The sequence below is a fragment of the Filicampus tigris genome, chromosome 8 (assembly GCF_054856515.1).
Source record: "Filicampus tigris isolate MCC_2025a chromosome 8, RoL_Ftig_1.0, whole genome shotgun sequence".
In the NCBI taxonomy this organism is placed as follows: domain Eukaryota; kingdom Metazoa; phylum Chordata; class Actinopteri; order Syngnathiformes; family Syngnathidae; genus Filicampus; species Filicampus tigris.
In genome coordinates, this window is record NC_141224.1 from 6,403,442 (window position 1) to 6,418,064 (window position 14,623).

General features: G+C 40.4%; 3 protein-coding genes across 3 annotated transcripts; 2 read left to right on the forward strand and 1 right to left on the reverse strand.

The window, feature by feature from the left end:
• Positions 1-412: 412 nt before the first annotated feature.
• mrpl51 (mitochondrial ribosomal protein L51) lies at positions 413-1,880 on the forward strand. The gene is made up of 4 exons (XM_086037609.1): positions 413-626; positions 787-882; positions 1,292-1,399; positions 1,486-1,880. The coding sequence occupies exons 2-4, from the start codon at positions 792-794 to the stop codon at positions 1,680-1,682; spliced, it is 396 nt and encodes a 131-aa protein (XP_085893735.1). The 5' UTR covers positions 413-626; positions 787-791; the 3' UTR covers positions 1,683-1,880.
• Positions 1,881-2,916: 1,036 nt separating this feature from the next.
• On the forward strand, positions 2,917-8,643 carry LOC147143243 (vesicle-associated membrane protein 3-like). The gene is made up of 5 exons (XM_086037610.1): positions 2,917-3,366; positions 5,088-5,223; positions 5,313-5,471; positions 5,540-5,591; positions 6,831-8,643. Coding segments are annotated over exons 1-5 (366 nt in total). The 5' UTR covers positions 2,917-3,364; the 3' UTR covers positions 6,848-8,643.
• Positions 8,644-9,478: 835 nt separating this feature from the next.
• tapbpl (TAP binding protein like) lies at positions 9,479-14,553 on the reverse strand. The gene is made up of 9 exons (XM_086037607.1): positions 13,751-14,553; positions 13,495-13,553; positions 12,393-12,596; positions 12,040-12,309; positions 10,831-11,031; positions 10,579-10,746; positions 10,247-10,350; positions 9,723-9,948; positions 9,479-9,633 (listed from the first exon to the last, which is right to left on the reverse strand). Exons 2-9 carry the CDS (start codon positions 13,541-13,543, stop codon positions 9,566-9,568), a joined length of 1,290 nt encoding a protein of 429 aa, XP_085893733.1. The 5' UTR covers positions 13,544-13,553; positions 13,751-14,553; the 3' UTR covers positions 9,479-9,565.
• Between the last annotated feature and the right edge of the window lie 70 nt (positions 14,554-14,623).

A 14,623-nucleotide genomic window follows, 5' to 3' on the forward strand; every position in this document is an offset into this window, starting at 1 on the left:
ATATAATGTTTTGTGTTACTTTATTAATTTAACTTGTTGTATTATGGCTATAAAGTTGTTGTAGTATAAAGTGCTTTGTTACAGCTGTAACAGTTGCGAAATGCGCTATATAAATACAATTTTGTTGTATTGTTTTTATTGTCTGTATTATGTATGTTCAGTACCTTGCTCTAGGACACTTCGACACGGTCGCAAGGGCATCGAACCCACAATCTTAGGATTTGGAAACGACTATTCTACCACTGAGCCAATTGTGTTTATTGAGCACTAACAAAAATCACTATACAAATTCTAACAAACGGAAGCCGTTCATAAAAACGTTCGATGCAGTGGAATGAGAAAAGTTAGCGGCAGCAGGTCGAATGGCGTTGTGACATCTCCCGGCAGAAGGAGGAAATGCAAAGGAAGCTGCCTCGATTGAGTTTTACATGAGGCAGGAGAGGCAGCGGTCGTGACATAAGCGGAAGTGACGTCAAGCCTGCCTCGACCGCTACCGCTGCAGCAAATTACGCTTGGTCTTACTGTGCAAAAGTCAAGAACATAGCTTTTCAAGTGTCAACCGTTACTTCTTATCGTTATAATAGTCTTAGAAACAGCATATTCAACTGGAGTGCAACTGAAAAGAGGTAAATGCTTCATCCAGTGTGACACGCCGTTTCTTCAAAAGTTTGTGTTGTGTGCTAGCTCAAGCTAAATGGAGGGTCAATGTAAGATTGGGGCAAGACAAGCACGTACTGGACGTGCTATCCTCTAGTTCTCAATAGATGATTTTTGGTTGTATTTCAGGAGACATGTTTGCTGTTTGCGGGTTGCTTCGGGTAGGAGCCTCCTTCTGTCGGACGGCGGGGGGTTTGCTCGACTCAGCTCGAACCATCTCCACTGGTAAGAACAGCACAGCGTGTCTTCGGTTCGACGGTCCTGACATTCGAGTCACTGTTGTGTATAAAATTTACATTTTTACAAAAAGCTTGCTTTCTGCGTTTTGGGTTCAAAAATGTTGTTTGTGATGAAAGAAAATACTGTAATCTTTCATTACCTAGTTTCTGTGTTTGCATATAGTCACAAAACAATACAATATTCTGTGAGCCTTGAAAGATCAGTCAGGATGCTCTAAATTGGCTGGGACTCAAGGTTGTCTTTTTTTTTTTTTTTTTGAAGATGGCTGGCATCCCAAAAGTTAAGATTCCTTATGTTTTTTGTTTTTGATAATGCTGCCAATTATAGCTGAGTTGTTTCACTTGAACCGTACGGTCTAAATTCAGGCTTCAGAGTTCTCATGTGACATGTGCAGGTACATGTCGCCACATCAGGATGCATGCGATCCCCAAGCCCAAAGTGGTGGACAGGTGGAATGAGAAAAGGAGCATGTTTGGAGTATATGACAACATAGGAATTTTAGGTAAGTAGGTATTTAGATGAACTTGTTTTGATACTAAGTCTACTACAGTTGTACCGTCCCCTGGGTGATTTTGTGCGCGTCTGCAGGAGATTTTAAAGCTCACCCCAAAGACTTGATTCTCGCCCCCTGCTGGCTGAAGGCCTTCAAGGGCAACGAGCTGCAGCGTCTCATCAGGAAGAAGAAGATGGTGGGAGACCGAATGATGACTTTGGAAAAACACAACTTGGATAAGAGGATCCGCTTCCTCTACAGACGCTTCAACCGCACCGGCAAACATCGCTAACACGTCACAATGGCGTCCGACCAAGTTGTGTATTTAGGTTTTTTTTTTTTTTTGTAAGTTGTATACATATGACGTGTGTCTGTGTTACTTTTGCTTGGCAATTTGACACACAATGTACACCTGCTGAGGGTTGGAAAATTCTGATAAGTTGGAAATTTTCCAAGGGGGATGAATGGGAATAAACAAGGAATTTACTCAGTTGAAGGCTGTCTTTGAAGTTGGGAATTTTAAAATACTGTAGTTGGGGAAAATATATTTGAGCATAATCCTGACTGATTTAAAAAAAAAAAAAAAAAACAGATATCATACAGGTGCAGTGTTACCTTTGCCCCATTTTACAAGTTCGATGTTTGGTAGATGTTTCTTTTTTCTGTTACAAGCCAAGCAAACTTGGCCGCCACTTACCAAGTGGGGAAAAAATAAATAGAAACGTTAACAAATAGAAATTTTCCAACCCTTTTAATGCTACGGTGTTTATCATGACTTTTCAGTTTCTTTTCATTCACATACATAAGCAACATCACAATCACAACACCGCTATGATTTTCACAAATCAAAGATACTTTAAACTTAGGTTATATATAAAAAAAAAATTTTGTACCGCTCAAAACAGTTTTTAGAAATGGATTGAACGGAGGGAGTGGTGTCATACACCAGAGATCCTTCACGTTTTTCCTCGCAGATCGTTGCTCTTTCCCCGGGCAAATATTCTTTATCTTCTATGAAGCGAATGACTAATACTGCAGTTAGAGTAATTGTGCAAGTCTTCTCTTGTTTGCATGACAGTATTATACTGCCCCCTGGTGGCAAAATTGCTCCCAACAGGAGGTGCCATGAATTAACCATGACGCACAAACTCCATTCCCTTTATGTTTTTATAGAGTATAATATAAAGTGCTATTTCCTTATTTATACATTACAAAACTTTTTTTTTTTTTTGCCACGTATTGATGTTTCATTTCATATCAATGGGAGTTAAGAGTTGATCTAACCTCGAAATGTGAGGAGGACCCCTGTACAGTACGTCCAACGAATGCAAACACATTTACATGGACGTGGAAGTCCATCAGAGGAAAAAGAGTTGAGTCAACACTCCGTGGGCTTCCACGCACTGCAGCGACGTCCACTTCCACCCCCTCACCGAAGTGGGGCTGCAGTACTGCAAAGTGTGCAGGTGGAGGAGGGGCGGGGAGGGGGGGGGTAGTACCGCACTGTGGCTCTGACTCCAAGTGGGGAAAGGTGGGAGAGGAACTCGACGCATTACTGCAGCAGCAGCCCCGCGCATCACGCTTCGTCTTCCACGCAGGCGCACAAGAAGGACGGAAACATTCCACGCTATCTTCGCCAGCTTCCGGAGTGCAAATTCGTTCATCGAGTCAGCTAGGCGGGTTTTGCTTCTTATTTTGGGGGTGGAGCTGGATGCTGAGGAGAACTACTCAGCATCACTCACTTCTATTTGCTGACTCGGCTGTTTTTTTGGGGGGGGGGTTGCTGCACTGCGGCACTCTGATGTTTTTTTTGACAAACTTCTTTCCACGTCTTCTAGTTGTTGTTGTGGTTTTTTCCCCCTTGTGATTCTTCTTTGGTTTTGTTGCTGTTTCGCTTCATCGTTAAGACTTCGGAACCTCACTGTACCTCCTCCTACCTCCTCTGCTGAGTCAGCACCAACAGCTGCATAGAACATGTGAGTGTTTATGCGGATTTGCATTGATTTATTGTTAGGATTATTTGTGGATGACTTTGTGTTTTGAATCGGAAAGCCGATACTGAACACTAAATGGTGCATTGTGATTTTGCTGGAGTCACTTTGAGCATCCTTGTACCATTAAATATGCTGCTTAACAAAGTGGACTAACCTATACCGGCCACAACATTAGGTACACCTGCAATCTAACACGTATTAATCTTCTGTTTTGTTTTTCATTTAATTACTCCCTGCTGCTCTTTGTATTTTGTTTGTTCCCGGTTCTATCTAATCTATCAATCCATCCATCCATCTATCCATCTATCTATCTATCTATCTATAAAACATGGATTTTAGGAATAGGTTCATTGAAGACTAAATAGTCCATTGGTGTGAATGGCCGTTTGTCTTTAGGAGACAGCATAAGTACAATAGAAAATGGATGGTTGGATAGTTTTTATGAAGACACGCGACTGGACGGCTGTACCGAAAAACTGAGCGCATTGCTTACATGGTACCATCAGGGAAGAACAAATACTTTCAAAATAACCAAAATGTTGGAAACAGGCCCAAGCACCAGGGGCAGGTCTAGGCAGGGGCAAGAGGGGGCTTGGCCTCTTCAAACAAATGTTGTGCCCCCCCCCCCCCCCCAAATAAATCCCTCCCAAATATATTTAACATATTTTCAATATGCCTCTCTACTCCGCTCCACTTCTTACTGTCTTGCTTGCCCCCTCAATTATAAAATATATCAAGTTGTTTCTCGTGTCATGTTTCTCCACGCTGCTCCATCTCCCCTTTTCATTCTGCAGCATCTTAGGGGCATCTACAGACAATTGTAAACCTTTTCGGGGGGGGGGGGGGGCGCAGGGGGGGAACATCAATTACTAACAGATATTCGTTATTTTGGGCTGGGTTTGTTCCTCAAGGGGGAATATTGTACTGAATATTTAAAGGCTGACACCACTCTTGCATTGTCTTGTACCTAATGTTGTCATTATTATTGTACGTGTGTACGTGTAAGACGGCCCAAGTTTAACATTAATATATTTGCAGATGCATAATTTTCTTCTTTTGATGTCATGAAGTGTGCGGGTGTTGACTAATGAAATGGCCAGTTTGTTACTTTCATCCTAATTTCACTAGAGGACCCTGAAGTTTCAGTGTACAATTAATCTGTTACAGCCGGCCCCCATCGCCCCCCCCCCCCAAAAAAAAGAAATGTGTAATGTGGATTTTAGTAAGGAAAGTAGCACTCTATGATATTACACTTCATAAAAACATTGAGTAATTACATAATCAAATCAAATGTAAACAATTATGTTTTTGCCATATTCTTTAATTTAATTAGTAATAGTTGTGGTTCTTTGCAGAGGATAAAGAATGCATGCCTGTGTGTATTTTTATACTGTTTGCCTACACGCTTTTTGCTAGCCTGTCTGTGGCGTTTTGCATTGTTAGCATTACGCTAAACGGATTTGTTAGCCAAAGCTCTATATTTATAATATATTTACAATATTTCAACGTTATTAGAAGTGAACATACTTTGCAGTTTTGGGACACATTTTCGCGAGAAACACAAATCGTTCTTGCATGTATTTGCTTTAGAGGGACACATAAAATTGAGTTGAACACCTGAGGGATACCGTCCCCTTATGTCCTCATCTCAGTTATTTCATCTTCTCTTCCACAAGTTGATTTACAAATCTGATCCCACTCAGGTCCGCCCCAGATGCCGCAGCCCCTGGCGCTCCGGGAGCCCCCGGTGCAGACGGAGCCCCGGGAGGCGCGCCCCCAGCACCTCCCAACACCTCCAGCAACCGCAGGCTACAGCAGACACAGGCCCAAGTGGAGGAGGTACACACCCGTAAACACACACACACACAAAAACGGACTCCTGTGTTTTCAAAACACTCACCAAATGCTTTCCTGTCCTGGACTGCCAGGTGGTGGACATCATGAGGGTGAACGTGGACAAGGTTCTGGAAAGGGACCAGAAGCTCTCTGAACTGGATGACCGAGCGGACGCCCTCCAAGCCGGGGCGTCGCAGTTTGAAAGCTGCGCGGCCAAGCTCAAGAACAAGTACTGGTGGAAGAACTGCAAGGTGGGCACACGAGCGCGGACCCCTCGAGCAGGCCAACCGTCACTGTTGATGTCTTTTTCTCCTTTCAGATGATGATCATGATGGGCATCATTGGCGTCATCGTGGTGGGAATAATATTCTGTGAGTACACATGAGGGTCTCCTCCATCCTTATGTAGCCCTGCTAAATTTGAATGATTAGAAAAAAAAAAACACCACAATATAAAATAAGCATTTAAGATCAATAATAGTCTTTTTGTCGGCTCTCAAACGCCTTGGATGAGTTCTCTGAATGCGTGAAAGCACACCCTGCTCAACTGAACTGTCAATCAAAAACCACACATCACTCATACGCTTGCACATTTGAGCTGTGAAAATGTAACGCTTATTGCCTCTACTGGCTGGAATATGTCCCACCGGCTCGTCGCAGGACGTTCCGTGGAGCAACAAGAGGCACTAGTCAACAGCTAGCTCGCAAGCTAACGAGCTCCTTCAGCTCCTGGCGGCCGGTGGACCCGTCCGCGGTGTTACCGCCTCGCTTGGGAATTTCGAATAATTACATGGAGCTGTTCTGTAAATTGTGGCATGCGGTAAAATGCATTTATGGCACATAGGCCAAGGTTACTATCATTAACGGAAACTAATGAAATAGCTAAAAGTAAAACTGAAAAAACGAAATTAAATAAAAATGAGAGTGCTTTTGAAAAAAAGAAACATAACTAACTGAAACTACATTTCATGTTAAGAAAACAAACTAAAGCTAGGTATAATTATCGCGAACATGTCCTTGTCAGTTAATATCATACATAGCTTTCTGGGTTCTTTTCAAATGTATTTTATTTATGTCGGTCGCACAGAAGAAAGAAGGTCAAACAGTTGTTTGGGAATTTGAATTTATTTTACTACATTACACAATACTTAGTTACCTCAGTTTATCTTGCACTTGACAAAAACTATTTAGTAAAAAAACCCCAAATAAAACATAAAATCTGAGGCATAGCTAGCTAGCTGGTTAGCTAACAGCACGTAGCCGTGGTAAAAATGGTCATTTTAACTAAGTAACTTGCAATTTAAGTTTGCAATAAAGAGTCGACACCTAAATCTGGTAAATTCCTGTTTTATTGCTGATTATAGCCACATTATTCCCTGCTAATTCCAAAGGAAAAGTTTCCAACTTCGAAATTTCCGGTAATTTCGCAACGGTAGTCTGCGGTAACTCGAGGTGTACGTGCCTAAGGTTACGGCTGACAAGCGTATTAAAAGAATGAGTTTCATGTTTCCATTTATGGTTGTTTATTGTTTGAAGGTTTGTGATATATCGCGGGGGACCATTAGACTAATGACTTCATTTCTCTCTCCTCTCTCTCTGCGTCGTTGGCAGTGTACTTCTTCTACTGAGCTTCGCCCGTCACGAAAGATGAATATGGACTTGAGAATGTTGATGTGATGGATGACAGACAAGAGAGTACTACAAAAAAAAAAAAAGCAATCCTCCCCTTTTCACCGTCCTGTCCTCACACATCACGGCAGCTTACACTTGTCTCTGCTGTTTTTTTTTTTTTCCTTGCCTTGCTCATCCTCTTCCTCGCGCCTGTTTTCAGCTTAAACTCCGCTTGGGTTCATCGTGGCTCATGTATTATTGAAGGAAGCGCAGCAGGAAGAAGGAAAAGCAAAGGAGAAAGAAGAACATTTGCGTGGAGTTAGTGGTGCATATGGAAAGCCGTTTTAGCATTTATTCCATTTCCTTTATATCCAGCTCAAGGCCGATGCACTAGTACAACATGAGTGGTAAGACACAGTTGTTCTACTAGTCCAACTTATTTGTTCCACTCATGTGCTTAGTTGCCCTAGTATTGGGGACAAAGTGCATAATAGTACATGGACATTAAGTTGCATGTCAAAGAAATTGAATACATTATTGGGAAACCCTTAATTTGGGACAGTAACAGTTATCACGCGTTATGTGAGAAGCAGCCACTGAGAGACAATCGACACGATTGCAATGCAAAGTACAATAAAAGCCATCAATGTGATTGTTTTGAATAGAAGAAGAGTGACGATCCTAATGAACGAGGTCAAAGTTACATTTTTGTGTTCCTATTTAAAAAAAAAAAAAAAAAAAAAAACTACCACCACTTTACACTTAGCTGCGTTTAAAAAAAAATCTCTGCTGTTTTTTTTAAGTTACACTTGCGTTGCTGTAAATTTGGAAATACGATTTTTTTTTTTCAAAATCTAGTTCAAAGGTCAGTATTGTAGCGCATAGCGTTCGTGGAGTCATGCTAGCGGGAACAGCATCGAAGAGGAGAGTATTTTCCCCCAAATAACATCCGAGCAAATTCGTTATTTCAGAAGTGCGTTGAAAACGTCGCATTAATCAGTACCCACTAAGTAGTTTTCAGTTTCAAAAACCTTGCTGACATGTGGCTAAAACAGAAAACCGAAAAAAAGTTGTTTTTTCTTAAAGAAAAAGCACTGAGTGACCCCAAAACGTTTGAGTATTAGTGCACATTTAACTTCTTGTATTGAATCATTCGTAAATGAATTATATTCCAATGAATTATCAATAAGATTTAGCATAATCCAAATCGAATGTGGACACAAAAGCTGGCCCACCCCCCGATTTAGCTGGTGCCCTGTCACTTACTGTAAACACGAATGCAAAGTCAGCTAAGGTGAGCTTCATTTCCTATTTGCATGGCAAACGTGGTCATCGTAGTTTTTTGTCCTAATAACGCCACTCACTCTTTCTTTCTCTAACTGTTCTCATCGGCGGGCTCTTAACGTCATCCCGATCCGCTAGCTACTCACCAGTGCCAAACCGCGACTACTTTGAACTGTTAACATCATGTAGTATAGACCATTCTAACAAGCATCTGTCACGTTTGGATCGATCTTTCAGGATATTTTTGTGCGGGAGGGGTTGTTACGATAGAGTTAAGATGCTCATATTTTCTTCTGAGACTAACGTGTGAGTTGATCACATTAAAAACGACAACGACATGCATTTCTGCGTAGCATTAGCTAACCCCCCAAAAAAAAAACCCATCCAATTATATTGCGAAACGGTATTATTTGGCAGTGAACACGTGTTTTGTGATTTAAATGGACAATACAGCGAGAGGTGAAAATGTTTGCAAGAATAAATGCATGCTTGTCAATTTTGCTGATGCCAATAAAAGAAATTAACAAAACTGTTTTCAGAACTGTGTTTTATCTTTTGAAGTTTTTTATTTCAGGTCTATTAAGTGGTTGCCCGTCAGTTTGGTCAAACCAAAGGCAGATACAGTATATACACATATCAGTGTATATATATATATATATATATATATATATATATATATATATATATATATATATATATATATATATATATATATATATATATGAAAAAATGTATACTTTAAATTTTTTAGTAAATTATTATTCAATTGTTTTGAATTTGTGTCTCATTGTTTTTTTGATTTGATTGAATATTAAGAATGGCATAGTTGTGGTTATCTCAGGAAGATCTGAACTTCATAACTCAGTTTGGCATTTTATTTGAATATACAATGTGTCGGGAGAGGAGGATTGTGCTGAGTGAGAAAAATATTCAGGCCCACCCATTAGCCACGATCTGGCTCCGTACACACACACACACACACACATATACATATATATATATATATACATATATATATATATATATATATATATATATATATATGTATATATATATACATATATATATATATATATATATATATATATATATATATGTATATATATATATATATATATATATATACATATATATATATATATATATATATATATATATATATATATATATATATATATATATATATATATATATATATATATATATATATATATATATAAGCATTTTTTTTTTTTGGTGGGGGTTCAAAACAAATTTATGTTGTAACATTACAATCCGGGTTGGAGCTATAAGCATTGATTAAGTCTCATGTTGACCTAACTGTTCAGAAATTAATTAGTGTTGCGAGAATGAAAAATACAGAATACAGTGAACAAAATGTCTTACTTTTATCAAAAATACAGCAAACAACTCACTTTACTCCATACCACATAATAAATAAATCCGAGTTTCTATTTGATGAGTTGGTAGAAGAACACCACAGTGATGCCCAGGAATGACAACACCCACCAGTAGTCATCTGTAGGATGACAAACAGCGTTCTTCTCATCATCACGAGGCCTTACTCTGTTCAGCATGCTCATTTTATGACTTTGAGTTGGTTGGTACCTGCTTCCTGATGTTCGACCAGCACACTGACAGAAACAGGAGCGTCCAGGGCCATGTGGGACACCCTGCAGGTGATTCGGGTTCCCGGGGTTATGCCGGGGGGCACGACAAGGTTGGACGAGAGCGAGTACGTGCCGTCGCGTTGCTTCCGGTGGCTGGACAGCGAACCCTGATTGGGGAAAATGGCGGGCTCTTCGTCCGTTGGTGATTGTGACAGCCACTCCACCTGAGGCACAACGTAGCATGTTGTTGTTATTGTTTCTATGCATTCTCTTCTGGTCTGTATTTAGACAAGCCAAGCTTCGTTGTTACGAAAACAAACAAAAAAAACGTAATAATACAGTTGTGGTGTTTTTTTTTTTGGGGGGGGGGCGGCGGGGGGTGGGAATGGATTGATGGCACTTCAATGGGAAAAACTGATTTAATAATATAGAAGTAAATTGAGCTTGGTCACGGAATGACTTCAACTGGGGAGTCAGGGTACCACAGTATTTTCTAAAGGTAGCCCCCCTGCAGTGACCCACCTTAGCATCCAGAGGGTAGTATTTACTGCAATGGCAGCTAATGGTCTGCGCTGTATTTCCCTTTAAAACAAGCTTCTCCTCCGAGAGTGAAACACGTGGTGCTTCTGCAAAGAAGAGCAAAACAGAGGAATGTATTTGCATATACTGTACATGCCTCTCTCTCTCTATATATATATATACGCATATATATATATATATATATATATATATATATATATATATATATATATATACGCATATATATATATATATACGCATATATATATATATATACGCATATATATATGTATATATATAGGTCATGGGAGCGAGGTGATTTGAGTGAAACTTACGAACAACCTGGAGGTTGATCACTTGCTGGCCATGGAAAAAGCCGATATTGATGGAGCAGATATAGGTCCCCTCATCTGTAGTCTTTAAGTTGTTCAGGGTCATAGAGGCGTCCCCCTCGCTCACAACCCGGGCAGCATCCATGCTGGAGTCCTTGCTCCAGTGATGTACTGGAAACAGGAAATAGCACCGTTCTCCACATTGCGCCCTCACTTCTTCTTAAGCAGTCAACGGGGGGCGGATTCTGAATTTACCCGTGGCGCCTCCTTCCAGATCGTTCAACCTCGTCGCCATCTTGATGATGTTCTGCCCTCGTCCCCGGTATTGTTGGCGCCACTCGATGTGCACTTCCTCTTCGGGTGACATGCCCTGATGCTTGAAGCCGCAATTGAGGAGGCCAGTGCCTCTCAGGGGTGCAGATGGAGACTTGACAGTGGAAAAGACCAGAAATGACACTGAGGAGACAGAAGACAGCGGACAGAGCTTTAAAACTCAACTTGCAGCTCAGCGTGGAGTGTGTCTCTTTTAAAACAAGTTGTGCTCAGTGAATAGTTATTGGACTCTATTTTCAAGATTGACGTCAATACTGCACGATATGTGACTTAACTCTGCGCAGAGGCAGGTTAGACCCGATGTTGTTTAATTCCATAGATGAGTGTGGGCCAGCGGATCTGCGAGACTCTGCGCCGCTGCGGGAGTGGTCACAGCGTACTTCAATTCGCTTTTATTCATTTTAAAGGGAAAATCGACCCAAACATATTTTTTCAAGAATATGTTCTATGCAAGCCCACTAGTTGAAACAAGGCATTCTAAAAAATATTGCGGAATAAGAGTTAATCCACTCGTTTTTAGCCATTTTGTCTTCGGTCGACTGAAAGTGACATCACAACTGCTCACAACGACAATCACGGCTCAGATTCAGAGAAGAGGTCAGCCATGATTAGTCGTTGTGAGTAGTTGTGATGTCATTTTCAATCGACAGAAATGACAAAATGGCCGCCTCCTGAGATGGCTAAAAAACGGGTGGGTGGATTTTGCTGCTTAACACATATTGCACAAACGCACTATTTATCAGAATGCCGTGTTTCAACTAGTGGGCCTGCTGGGAACATATTCTTGAAAAAAAAATATGTTTGGGTCGATTTCACTTTACGGGTAAATGCTGTGTGCAAGCCGCACATATAGCAGAAGCACGTCTGTGCTGCAAAGTGGCCACTTGGTGACCAAAACATCTGATTTTACTTTGGAAAACAATCAAGATTTTCGGACGGATGTTATAGACCAAAGCGGGGAACTCAAGCATCATCAATTTACTGCAATGTCAATTTGAAATAATTTCTCGATGACTATAAAAAAATCTTACTGTCACAACAATTGCGACCACACTTGAAATTTCTGTCTTTCCACAGTCAGTCATACACACACACACACACACACACACACACACACTGCATTGTACGTACCTTCAGTCAGCAGCGTTCCAGTATGACTCAGAGGCAGGCCCAGTTCCTTGTGCATCAGGCTCAATTGGTCATCGGCCAGCGGCACTGCGTGCAGGATCAACAAAGCGCCAAAAGCCCCGTCTTTCACATCAATGGACACCAGGAAATGGTCCGATCCCGAACTTTCCTTCAAGCCGCGGGGAGCGTACCGGCTTATTTCGCACATCACTTCCTGCTCGTTGCAGTCCGCGTGGAGCAGAACGTCCACATTGGGAATCTTGAACGATGATACTGCAACACGCGGAGGAGGGACAGTCATAGTTGCATTTATTTGGTGGGAAAGAGGGAAAATTTGCGGCGGGGGACGGAAAAACCTTTGGTCTCGAACATGATGGTATGTGGATCCGGGTTGGGCGGTGGGACAAATGGAGTGATCGCGTCAAGGGATTCATGGAAACCAACGAAGACTTCTCTCAAGATGAGCGTGGCCGGACTTCTGGTGAAGGCGGAGCTCGCGTCCAGTCCCTCTGAGTCTTTCATGAAATCGCAGGATAGAACCACATCCGCAACCCCGGACGCTACACAACGACGTTTTGAACAGATAACAGAAAAGGAACCCGGGCTGTCACTAGCAAATATTTTTAGAATGGTTTACTCTATTGATTATTCCATCGTTTAATCGAATAATCGGCTAACAAAAACATTTGGATTAAAGTGTATTGCAAAACCATTTTTTCCAGATTACTGTTTATCAACCAGTGATTTTCAAGTTTCTTTTGTTGCGACAATGACACTACCTGAAGAGAAAGCTCTCTTAAGAGAGTTTTCCCTTCAGGTAGATCATTGTCGTTGTCGCAACAAAAGAAACTTGAAAATCACTTTATAAATAAGAAGACAAGATGAACATTATTGGATTGTTTATCAACCAGTTATTGTTGTTTATTTGGATTGTTTATCAATGAGTTATTGTTGTTTATTTGGTATTGTTTTGGGAATAAAAAATTAATATTGATATACTCACCACCATTTTTTGAAACTGATAACTGGTTCAGAACGACTGAACCAGTTATCAGTTTCAAAAAATAAAAGTAAAGTAAAAGCAGTTTGCAAATGTCTTATTTTGATGAAATCCCTCCAGCAGGGAGCAGCAGCAGCAGCAGCAGGTAGCTAATTGTCTTTGTTTAGAGACAAGCGAATTAGTGACGAGGCCCATTGTTTCACACTGAGTAAGTATCAATATGAAACATTATAAAATACTTTTTTCTTTGTGTTTATTTAATTCCTATTCAAGAAGTTATAATACAACGTCATTCTTCAGTGTTAAAAATGCTTATATAAACAATATTACACTTATATTGTTAAAATAAGCTTCTTTTCACAATTTCTGTTGGTGGAGTGCCGCGGGATTTTTTCAATGAGAGAAATGTGCCTTGACTCCAAAAAGTTTGAAAAACACTGGACTAAACAATATCTTACCACACACGTAGGTCGTGAAGAGTCCACACAAAATTATTCCTGTCACCATCACTGCATCTCTTTTTTTGGGTAAATAAGAGCACAACAGGAAATGTGTTCATTTAGCACATACTTTCACTTTTGATTTGAACAAAATACGTTGTGTTCAGACGGACATAAACACACTAGAGTATCCATCCATCCATTATATTTTAAAGTAATTATTTTTAAGTCACACGACACGATATTGTGGCAATGTATAGCAAAAACGAATAACCTGTGAAAGGAGAGGAATCACTTCGGCACTTTCGACGGTTCCAGTCTCGCTCGTGTCGGCGCATGCGCAATACAAGCGCGTCTAGAGTGAAAGTGAAAGTTGAAAGCAGGCTCGTGGTGGAGAAGTCGCACAAGAGACGACCGCTATTTAGTGCCTGATTTTTTTTTCTTCGGCGTAATGAGCAACAGAAAAATATTTAACGTATGTTGTTGTTGTTGTTACATTAGACAGTGTTACTGCTGAACTCTTCCTAAAGTTAACGTTTGTAAATACACTGTTTATTATCTACACATATTTATGAAATAAATATGAAATGTTATACTACCCATTTTTATACCTCTCAATTTTCACCTACCTATTTATCTATCTATAAAAAAAAAAGGATATATTTACATATACAAACACAAGTTGCCTTTAGGCAATAATTTGGATTGTAAGGAGGGGGCAGGACAATATAAGCATTTGGTTCTTTCTGTCCCTTTTCCTCTTTGGTTACTTTTATTGTTTTATATTATTTTGATTGTTCGTGATAAATAAAGATACAATCAAAAGGTCTTAAATGTTGTTAATTCAGTGACTTACTAAGTGCTTTAGCTCTTCTTGTAGTGTTCCATATCGTCGCTGTCCTGTGAAAAAGCACTTATGTCCAATTTTGGAAAAAGTTTTCATTTTCATGTTAATGCCACGTCTGTAACGCGGGAACACCATTCACGTAAAATTAAGAAAATTGAAGAAAAAAAAAAAAGTCCACAAGTGTTTTTCACAGGACAGCGACGATATGACGATATCTCTCAGTGCATTTCTCCGATCGGTATTGAGAAGAAGAGGAAGATGACGAGTGAGGCCGCGTGGCGAGTGCGTCGGGAGGCAAGA

Bases quoted from the DNA above. Each gene is read 5' to 3' on its own strand.
- mrpl51 (XM_086037609.1), top strand. From the start codon at position 792: ATGTTTGCTGTTTGCGGGTTGCTTCGGGTAGGAGCCTCCTTCTGTCGG. The intron at 883-1,291 runs GTAAGAACAGCA...TGACATGTGCAG, and splicing joins AGCTCGAACCATCTCCACTG to GTACATGTCGCCACATCAGG. The intron at 1,400-1,485 runs GTAAGTAGGTAT...GCGCGTCTGCAG, and splicing joins TGACAACATAGGAATTTTAG to GAGATTTTAAAGCTCACCCC.
- LOC147143243 (XM_086037610.1), top strand. The intron at 5,224-5,312 runs GTACACACCCGT...CTGGACTGCCAG, and splicing joins CACAGGCCCAAGTGGAGGAG to GTGGTGGACATCATGAGGGT. The intron at 5,472-5,539 runs GTGGGCACACGA...TTCTCCTTTCAG, and splicing joins ACTGGTGGAAGAACTGCAAG to ATGATGATCATGATGGGCAT.
- tapbpl (XM_086037607.1), bottom strand. From the start codon at position 13,543: ATGGTGACAGGAATAATTTTGTGTGGACTCTTCACGACCTACGTGTGT. The intron at 12,597-13,494 runs GTAAGATATTGT...GTCGTTGTGTAG, and splicing joins CTTCACGACCTACGTGTGTG to CGTCCGGGGTTGCGGATGTG. The intron at 10,351-10,578 runs GTAAGTTTCACT...TCTTCTTTGCAG, and splicing joins GATCAACCTCCAGGTTGTTC to AAGCACCACGTGTTTCACTC.